The 11160-nt window shown below is 35.8% G+C and overlaps 1 protein-coding gene across 1 annotated transcript; it reads left to right on the forward strand.

Annotated features, from left to right (window-relative positions):
- The first annotated feature begins 232 nt into the window (after nt 1-232).
- On the forward strand, nt 233-2319 carry LOC125212481 (salicylate carboxymethyltransferase-like). The gene is made up of 3 exons (XM_048112669.1): nt 233-338; nt 611-1024; nt 1522-2319. Exons 1-3 carry the CDS (start codon nt 264-266, stop codon nt 2119-2121), a joined length of 1089 nt encoding a protein of 362 aa, XP_047968626.1. The 5' UTR covers nt 233-263; the 3' UTR covers nt 2122-2319.
- The last annotated feature ends 8841 nt before the right edge of the window (nt 2320-11160 follow it).

Genomic DNA, 11160 nt, shown 5'->3' on the forward strand with positions numbered 1-11160 from the left:
TAAAGTCAAAGTCAAAATTTGAATCTGTGTTTTAAAATATCGCCAACTAGGATCATTAAATTGAGGCATGTTAATAGTGATCCTCAAACCTAATTTAAAACATATAGGTAAGATCATTTTGTCTATTTAATTTAATATGTGGTTCCGCACCCCTTCCTCGAATTGAACTACCACACCATCTTCTATAAATAGGCTATATCACCCCTTCCTCTTTACTCACATACAACAAACACACACAAATAGATATAAGAGAGATTGGTACTATGGAAGTAGTTCAAGTACTTCGCATGAATGGAGGCCTCGGAGAAACCAGTTATGCCAACAACTCTCTAGTTCAGGTATACATAATTAATTTGCTTTTTTTTGGAGGGTCATTTGTCTAACACTATCTAATAGTCTTGTAATAGTAGACACGTGTTTTAATGCAAAGTAAAAGGGAATTAGATATGAGTACATATAATTTTGGTGGACGGTATGAAAAAACATGATTATTTTTCGTGGACGTATGTATTTGTGGTTGGAGCATGCAGTGCAGTAATAGTACTACAGGACCCATGCATATATTGAAAATTGAAGGACCACCAATTTTTGTTTTTCATTTTTGTGACAGAGAAAAGTGATTTCGATGACCAAGCCTATAACAGAGGAAGCAATAACGCAAGTTTACCGCAGCGTCGACGCGATCGCGAACCGCTTCTGCATAGCAGAGCTGGGCTGTTCGTCCGGGCCGAACACTTTGGTGGTGGCGGCGGAGCTCATCAGCACTGTTCACCAGTTGAGCCGAAGCCACGGCCGTCAGCTTCCGGAATTCCAGATACTGTTGAACGATCTCCCGGGGAACGATTTCAATTCCATTTTCCACTCCTTGCTGCCGCAGTTCCGGGCGGAGCTCAACCAACAAATGGGATCTAAATCGGCTCCTTGCTTCGTCTATGGTGTTCCGGGCTCATTTTACGGCCGCCTTTTCGCCGCAAACAGCCTCCATTTTGTGCACTCTTCTTACAGCCTCATGTGGCTCTCCAAGGTACACCCTGTTAAGTCCCTTTCAAAACTTTGTTTTACTATGTTTTTCAAAAAAGTTAATTATTGGAAATTAATTATCTAAAAATATCTAATAAGCCTATCTTTTTAAGGAAAACAGTGAAGTTGGATAATGAGGTTAGGACTGGAGTATATTCGTTGATATTAGTACTGGATATATGATTTTCAGTTTTCAAAGTTATCATTTTTACAAAGGTTTTCTCGATGAAACCACTCCCTTATTTTTGAATATGCATATTTGTAAGTGATAAAAGGTAATAGTATTGTATTTACCTTTGTTCGAAAAATGGCAATCAATAGGCAATTTTTTTCATTTGATCGGTTCTATAAAAAAATAAGTAGTCTCTCCAATTTATCTACTCCATTATTCACAATATTTTAATTATTTTACTATCTTTCTACTACTATTTTACATAGGAGTACTAGTTTTACAGTATTAAAATTTCTACATAAATTGATCGATAAATTTACATGGTGAAGGTGCCTGAAGGGGTGGAGGAATGGAACAAGGAGGAAATATACATCGGAAGCAAAAGCATGGCGCCGGCGATAAACGCGTACTACAACCAATTCCGGGTAGATTTCGACACATTCCTGAAATGCCGGTCGGAGGAAGTTGTGGGAGGCGGAGCAATGGTGCTTACTATTCTTGGGCGGAAGAGCGAAAACGCGGCGAGCAAGGAATGCTGCTATATTTGGGAACTCTTGGCTCTCTCTCTCAAGGAAATGGTGTCGGAAGGAGCCATCGAGGAAGAGAAGCTCCACTCATTCAACATCCCTCAATACACTCCTTCCCCGGCTGAGGTGAAGAGGAGCGTGGAAGAAGAAGGCTCCTTCGCCATCAGCCGCCTCGAGGCCACGGAGATCAGATGGGCCGATTGCGGCAGTGGCGAAAGCGGGTACGAATCGTACGATGTGGCGAAATGCATGAGATCGGTGGCGGAGCCGTTGCTGGTGGAGCATTTTGGGGAGTCGATAATCGATGAGTTGTTCGTAAAGTATCAGAGAATCCTCACCGATCGAATGTCCAAGGAAGAGACCAAGTTCGTCAACGTCACTGTTTCTCTGATCCGAAGATAGAGGATGATGATTCCTCCATCGTTTCAGTGCAAATTGATTATGTGATTAATGTGCTTATTATGTGTGGGTAAGGTGTGATATACTAGTATAAAATTAAAGTCACCTTTTAAAAAGGTTTCAATAATGATGTGTAAAATTTTGTTTGTACTATGTAAATTTATCTCTTATGATGTCGAATACTTAATATTTTTTTGTTAATGTTCCATCTCTTCAATCTTCCAACGGCCATATATAAACTATAATAAGGCTTCAATTTTCTCAATGTCCGCACAAACTCTGAAGCAAACTTTTCAAGTTATTTCAAGTTAAAATATTTAAAAATGATGTTTACAGACCTGTTCATTAATTAGACACATACTTTATTAGAAACGGGTCACTAACTCATTTATAAAGTCTAATAAGGGAGAGGGTTACCACCAAATGGGATCTTCGTCAACTCGATATGACAAGATTTTTATACACCCGCGTGTGTGAGCCGGAATGACATACTCCCTCCGTTCACGAGAAGTAGACCACATTTGTCATTTTTGGTTGTCCATAAAAAATAGACTAAATTTGGAAAAAGGACCCCACATTTGCTACCTAACACATTAAACACTACTAATAATATAGATCTCACATTCCATTAACACTACTTCTATCTTACTTTTTCCCTCTTTTATTTTACCAATTCCATATTAAAAACCAAGTCATTCATAATGTGTTCAATTTCCATGTGACGCCCCGGAATTTCGTTCCCTTCTTTCGAGATAAATCAGATTTAGTAGCTTAATTAATTTCGTTTAGAAGATGTGTACCCGTACATTCCTCGTTGTATTTCGACTTTGGAGTAATTTAAGTACCTTCGTTGGAAGAAATAAAGTGCAAGGAAATGTTACATTTCAAGGATAAAAGTAAATGCCATATTTTTATTAGATAAATAATTGGAGGAATTTAAATACAATTAGTACATGCTTTCATTAGATGGCTTCCTACAAACAAATATTCTAGTCTACTCCTAAAAGAGGCCACACTTAGACAAAGAAATTCAAAGCTACTATTTTAGGACTTTCAAGTCTACAATTGGGATTTTAGCTACTTTGGGAAAGTAGATAATAGAGATGACATGAGAAAGATCTTCCTCCATCCTTCTCGATTCCACCTCCACAAAGCTCCAAGTGTTGACAACTCATGTACCTACAAGTAGCACCAAAAAGGGGTTAGAATCTAGCACCAAAGAGGAACCAAGACAAGAGAGCATAGTAGAATGAGCCTCTACACAAACCCAATATAGACATGAGCAAAATTCTTGTTTTCCCATCGATCAAGGCTGAGGAAACAGCCAAGAGAGACAACCATACATACACCAAAATAGTAAAGATAGCATGAACATCAAGCTCAAAAGTAGTGGAGCTGACAGCCCCAAAATAGGAGCCTAGAGCACTATATAAACAGCCCCAATCTCCTTCTCCTCCCCTCATTCTCAACACTATAAGATCACCAAATATTCAAGAGAGCAGCAAGAAGTGGAGGAGGAGCAAGGAGGAGTTTGAGGCAGGACATCAGTCCCACCCAAGAGGATTCATCAAACTTAGGTAATACCACAACCAAAAACTTTGCATCCTGTAGAACAACAAATAGATAGCACAAGAACTTAGAACTTCCATAGGATCCTCACAATCAAGTATGCATCAGTAGCAAGAGCCATCAAGTCTTTACACAATGAGCTAAAAGCCCCAAATGAAAAATTAGAACTTTAATACCATAGCCAAAGATCATTCCAGTGAGCACCCAAAAGATTGGATCATGGAACTTTAAATACTCCAACAAGATCATACGAAATACCATCAATCACCAATCTACTAGAATTTAAAGAAATTGAGTAAAGGAGAAAATGGAAGGAGGACTTAGCTTTAGTTGGGCGGAGCTGCCCGGCGACGGACAGGCAACGACGAGCTCCGGGAGGCCTGGCTGAATGGAGACGCTGCCGGGGCAGCAGAGTAAGGCGGCGGCTGGTGTCGGCGCCGTCGAGGGAAGGTCGAGAGAGGGCTGGAGTCGCTGCCTCTTGGAGGGCTCGACGGCGAGAACCGATGCAGAGCGCTGACAGCAGCGACGGAGAGCCGGCGACGCAGAGGAGCGGCGGACAGCGAGTGACGTCGGCGGCGGTGGTGCTGTGAGCTCGCCGAGTGACAGAGAGAGAAGCGTGACGGAGGGCGTACGCGTCGACGGGACTCCGAGACTTCCGTCGAAAAGGGACGATTTCGCCTGAGAGGGAAAAGCTGCCGCCTCTGATTTTGAATTTAGGGATTCTGAATTTGATTTAGGGATTTGTTTTGGAGTTAAGAGATGAAAAGAGAAAAGGTTGCAGTGGAAGGAGAAGAGAGCTCTGGCGACGCCGGAGATGGCAAATCGCCGGAGAGTTCACGAGGAAGAAGGGTGTAAGCGACGCTGCTTTGCTATTCTGTGAATTAGGAATTTTGGGAATGAAAGTGAATTTGGATTTCTCCCTTATTTCTCCCTAACTCCTGCCACATCAGCGCCACATCATCACCAAAATTTATCCCCAATTTTTAGCCAACTTTTAGCCAACTACTCCAATGGTTTCTCCCTTATTTCTCCCTTATTTCTCCCTAACTCAACATTTCATTTTTACATCATCATTTTTAATATTGTTTAATTTTCCCTACAAATGTGTTTAATAAATAGATTTATAATGAACAATTCATCGTTGTATTAATCATTGGAAAATATAATACAACGAGAAAAAAAAAACTACAAATAAAAAACATAAAAAACCAATAATTTAAAAAAACAAAGATTTAAAAAAAACTACAAATAAAAACTATAAAAAACAAAGATTTAAAAAAATAAAGATTTAAAAAAACAAAGATTTAAAAAAAACTACAAATAAAAAAAACTACAAAAACTACAAATAAAAACAAAGATTTAAAAAAAAAATTAATTAAAAAAAAAATTTATCGCCGATTTATCGCCGAATCGCGCCCACAGTGGTCGGCGATGATTCGGCGATAAATCGAGAAAAGGTTGCAGTGGAAGGAGAAGAGAGCTTTGGCGACGCCGGAGATGGCAAATCGCCGGAGAGTTCACGAGGAAGAAGGGTGTAAGCGACGCTGCTTTGCTATTCTGTGAATTAGGAATTTTGGGAATGAAAGTGAATTTGGAGTGGAGGAGTGCCGATGGATGAAGGAGTATAAACTGGGTCCTTGTTTTTGGGCTCCTATTTAATTAGTTGGGCCGAAAGTAATTAAATAAAAAAGAGATTTGGGCATTAGTAATTAAAAGAAGGTTAAGGGGGCTAGTAGGCTTAATTTAATTTGTTGGGCCAAGGAGCTATTTATTTTAGGCCGAGATTTAATTATGTGAGGTTGGAATTAATTTAAGGAAATTGAGCTTGAACCTTAATTAATTAATTTCCGAATAATTTATCGAGTTTCCGAAGATGAAAAAAAAATGTTAAAGTAAGACGCGAAGGGCCGACCGGCATCGCCCCGCGACGCCATGGGCGGCCTTAAGAGAAATTCAAAGAAAAGATTTAAGAAAGGATTTTCCAAGAATCCATATTAAATGCTCAAGTAATTATTTTAAAGATAATGGAATTTCTCCGAACTTAGTAAAGCGAATGAATAAATCCTACGACTTAGTGAAGCCCGAGAAAGGACTAGAGATCCTATGAGACAAGACTAAAGATTAGGCGCTATCCAATAGGATGCATGCATTCTTCTACGACGAAATAGTTCAAGTACTAATTAGCGTGTCATGCTATTTACTTTCAAAGGATAAATTGCTCGAGGGCAAGTGAGGTCAAAGCAAATAATTGAATTGAAGACTAAGCGTACCGTGTGGGCTTTCTTTATCCAGCACACTAGTGTGGATATAAATCAAATACTTGCGAAATTATGAAAAATCATCTTTTCTCAAAATGGAGCTATGATTCTTTTCAAATTGTTGTCATGCCATAAAATGTTTTATTTTGATGATTGTCATGGATTTTCACGGATTGTCATGGATTGTCATGGATTGTCATGGAATGATGGGTGACCGTTGGAGCGGCATTTGACTGGAATGAATGATGAATGATGAATGATGAATGATGAATGACGAATGACGAATGATGAATGATGAATGAGGATTTATGAAAGAACTTAGTCTAGAGACGAACTTTTAGCTCACAAAAGAACTTAGTAAGCTCGGGCCTTTTAAGAAAAACCCCCGTGTGTTACTGTGATGGCTTGACAACTATATAATGTATGTTTTATTTTCGGCACGTGTCCACTGAGTACTCATGTACTCAGCCCTGCATGTATTTATAAATGTGCAGGTTGAACGTCAAGAGGATGGAGTGATGATCGGAGTCGATGTTATCAAGTTGATCTCCCAACGATTCGTGTCTTCATACACGAAGTCGTTTAGTAAGGACTTATTTCCGCTACTCTTTTGTGAAATGAGATTTGTAGAATCTCACCATCAACTCTGATTTATTTGATGAGATGTTCATTCTGTTTTCAAGACCATGTAATGAAATACTTGGCTTCTATGATATCAATTGACTTGGCATTTGTGCAAATTCTCCAGTTTTAGCCCTTTTTCTTTCCCCGCTTCTTAAATCCCTCTTATTAGTCGCGATTTACCCGCTTTCGCTATCCTTAGTAAAATGCGGTCGTGACATTCCACCCTACTCGTGAAAAGAAATAATCAAAGCTTGATCCTGATACTAAAAGACTAATAAGGAGGCAGTATTATCCATAGTTACATAGATTAAATGAATCACGACCAAGATGATATGATTATCCATAGTTACATAGATTAAATGAATCACGACCAAGATGATATGATTATCCATAGTTACATAGATTAAATGAATCACGACCAGGATGATATGAGACATGATTAAAACGATTTTAACATACTTAAATAGGGGAACCCGATGAGAATTAAATATAGGGAAACAATGGAGTTTTGGGAAAAAATTGAAAAATAAAGGCGTGTTTCGATGTTTTTTGTTTTCCATGTATAGCGATATTTTTTCTAATTCATTGATCAAAATATCCAAAATGTATTTTTCATGGACTAATTTTAAACTCATTCATGATATATATAAAAAAACAAAAAAAAAAAACTGCAGCTAAGTAAATGTGGTATGGAAAAGTCATACAATAAAAAATAAAAATGTGGTTGAGGAAATATTGCCTGGAGAATTCATGGAATAAAAAATCAAATGCAACCGAGAGAATAATGAATGGAAAATTAATGAAATTCACAATTTTTATTATAAACTGGTTGAGCATTAGAAAACAAATACTACTAGTACTATACACTAGATAGTGGGCTTTCATATTTTCCATATATTGGAAGTAGGCCTAGCCCAACATGTTAACCATAGTTTTTTTGTGCCCTAACCCATAGTTTTTTGTGCCCTAACTCTATATTAATACATCCCCATCCCTCCTAAATCATACTATCACTCAATTATTTCGAATTTGAGCTCAACATCACTCTAATTTCTCGCCCTCTGCCTATTTATTTATGAAAAAGTAGAGCCATTAAGAACGGCTTATCTTTTGAATTTTTTAGGTGCGAGCAATATCAGCTTCTTGACTGAATCAAGATCTATACGATCCAGCCAATTATTTATTCAAATCTTGCGAAATTATAATCGGTAACACTCTCATTCCATCTTGATTTTTCAGAGCCTTATTATATCGTCACGTTCATTTTTCATATATTCATTTTTTTTATGGGTTAGATGGCAAACGCACTCTGTCCCTTGACCTTCTCTAATGTATTTTGAGTCGATGGAAAGAGAAAATAAATTATTTATATTAATATAAAGGATGGTTTTTCTGAAAAAGGAAATGTAATATTTTTTATAGGATAAACTAAAAAGGAAAATGTGACATAGATTATGATTTATCAAAAAATTATGCCTTATGAATCAAATTTAGGATTCAATTACTGTACCTTAAATTCATCCATCCAAAAATTATTACTTGTGAACTCAATTACTATACTAAAAAAATAGTATAATCATTTGAAAATTATGAAATATTTGTACGAAAAGTTTAATTGATTTTCCTTAAAACTTCTTAATTATTTTATAATATTTAATATTTCACACATATATTCATGTCTCCTAAATCACATATTTCTAGCATCACTAATACTCCACAGTCCTAAAAGTACTCGATATGACTAAGGCTCTCATCGGAATGAATGTCTTAATATAGACTTCGTAATTGAGTGAAAGAGAAGAAACAACAAATTGTAAAAAAGAGATCCATAATGTGATCGAAAGAATGGTTGTAATGTTTAAAATATCAAATTCATGTTACTTGAAAATCATCCGCTAAAGAGATTTTACGCTATATTTTGTTACCATTCCAAATATTGAAATCATATACGTACTTAGTAGGTTAAATTATTTTTAGTTTAGATTTAATTATTTTGTTGTTTAGGACTTGTTAGAGTTTGTTTAAATACTAGAAGTACTTCTAGTTGGTTTTTGTTTTACTAATGTTATAGACCAAAATATTTTATTTTGGTCTTTTATGTTAATGAAATTTATATTATATAAATATATAAAATAAATTTCAATAACATAAAAGACCAAAATAAAATATTTAGTCTACAACAAAATTAACTAAACCAACAATTAGAAAGTAGAATTGAAAAAAACTCAATCTGTCCTAAGCCACAAAATGAATAAATCCAGGATGAAAAATAATTCAATCTATGTTAATTATTTCAATCTTTTTGAGCTGGATTCGACTCAGTCCCCACCTCCTTTGTGTGGCAATTTATCAAATTTTTTGAGGTCACAAAATGTTATACTTAAATGTTCTTCAGTGGATGGTTTTCGAGCAACAAGAATTTGATATCTTTAGATTTCAAAAATAAGAATTAGGTTTTTTTAACAGACCATTGACCTCTTTTATCATTTTATATATTTTTTCTTTCACGCATATATGAAGTCTCTAAGCTAACTTTTGATGAGAACAATCACTCCGCTGAGAGCCTTGTCTCATCGAATGTTTTTGGGATTATGGTCTAAGTAGTCGTGCTAGACGCACTGGCGGACACAGAGGAGGAGGGGCTTAAGCCCCTACCCAAATTCCCTCTCACCAAATGTTTATAATTTTTTTAAAATTTTGAAAAATCAAGTTCACCTCTCACCAAATTAGTGATGTGGAAGATTAAATCGATGGAAACTACATGATAAGCCCCTACCCAATTTTTCCCCCTTTTTTATCCTGTTTATAATTTTTTCAAAATTTTGAAAAATCAAGTTCAGCCCTCACCAAATTAGTGATGTGGAAGATTAAACCGATGGAAACTACATGATAAAAAGGGCTGAAACTTAAATTTCTTAAGTTGCAGATATGAGTAAATTCATAGCGTAAAATCAAATCATGGTATATTCAACCATTTTGGTGAAATAATGATACCATTTTGTTATCCGATTCAACCATTTTGTTATCCGCTAAAGAGATTTCATAATTGACTATGAATATACTAATTTGTACGTATAGTCATTCAGCTGTTACTTTGACAAGTCATAATTTTGGTAGTATTAATTTAGAGAACAGTAATTGAGTCCTAAATTATATTCATATTATTGAATGTATAAAATCAAGATTTGGAAAATGTATTTTGAAACAAATTCCATAATATTAGATAAGTAAAACGTTTTGTATGTAGAATAGGAAAAGATATTTTGAATACAACATTTTGGTAAGATACAAGATTGATTTTCTAAAATTCGCATTAAAAATTATTTGAAATGACATATTCTCTAAAACAAAATTTATATTTCAAATCCAACACTAATGTAAAATATCCTTCAATGTTTTGAGTTTATGTAAATATTATATCATCTATTTAGCATTAGAAGTTCCATTTGAATTCTTTATGGATTTTAAAAAATATGAAGGAAAGTGGACGGAAAAAAAAATTGGAACGTGAGACTCATTTTCCAATACTGTTTTATAGTACTATAAAATGTGAATTAAATGAGTTAATGGAATGTGAGTTATTTACTCATATTTATAGTAAAAATGAATTGGCGGAAGGGAGTAACTTTTTAAGTTTTAACAATGAATATATATATATATATATATATATATACACACTTTAATTTATTAGTGTTGTCATTAAATGAATTAATAAAACACCCTCCGTCCAGCATTAGGAGTTCCGGTTGACCATTTTCATCCGTCTGGCATTAAGAGTCTCGGTTAGACATTTCCATAAAAAGTGAAAATAAAAATATTATAAAATAAAATACTAAAAAGCATAAGTAAAAACACATCCAAAGAATAAAGCAAATAATAATGCAAATGAATCCCACATTCCATTATCACACACTCCAATTATCACAAACTCAAACATTTCTTAAAACTCGAACCCAACTCAACCGGGACTCCTATTGTCAGACGGAGAGAGTAATTAAATGGACTTCCTAGTGTATTGTGTAGCAATCCCTCAAACATTATGAATTTCGACTACTGCACAGTACACTTGGAAGTTATTGCTAATCAATTTTTGGGCATCAAAATTCTTACAAATAAATTCAAAACTCTCAGTTCTGTTAGGATCGTCAATTGCAATATTAGTTTGATATTGTTCGCTTTGAGTCAAGCCCGCACGAATTTATTTTTTGGTCACTATCAAAAGGCCTCAAACTAATTGAGGTTGAACAATATATACACTTTCCAAACTTCCTTCGCTTATCCGATGTGGGATCGGTTTGTACCCAACAAACCTCCCCTCAAATCGAGAGCAAATAGGGAACGCAGTCGACATGAACATGAGTCGTTCCAGCCCTGGCCTCTGGGTCATCCAGGGCACGACCTTAATCAGGGCTCATCTAGGCCCGACCCAAAGCCACTTGGACTCTGATACCACCTGTTAGGATCGTTGACTACACATTATTTGATATTGTCCGTTTGGGTCACTCCCAAAAGTCCTCAAACCAATTGAGGTTGGACAGAAATTATATAAATATTCCAACTTTTCTCGCTCATCCAATGTGGGATGAGATTG

The sequence above is a fragment of the Salvia hispanica genome, chromosome 3 (genome assembly GCF_023119035.1).
Source record: "Salvia hispanica cultivar TCC Black 2014 chromosome 3, UniMelb_Shisp_WGS_1.0, whole genome shotgun sequence".
Lineage (NCBI taxonomy): Eukaryota > Viridiplantae > Streptophyta > Magnoliopsida > Lamiales > Lamiaceae > Salvia > Salvia hispanica.

Coding starts and splice junctions, on each gene's coding strand:
- LOC125212481 (XM_048112669.1), top strand. CDS start 264: ATGGAAGTAGTTCAAGTACTTCGCATGAATGGAGGCCTCGGAGAAACC. Junction 339..610: donor CCAACAACTCTCTAGTTCAG/GTATACATAATT, acceptor TTTTTGTGACAG/AGAAAAGTGATTTCGATGAC. Junction 1,025..1,521: donor GCCTCATGTGGCTCTCCAAG/GTACACCCTGTT, acceptor TACATGGTGAAG/GTGCCTGAAGGGGTGGAGGA.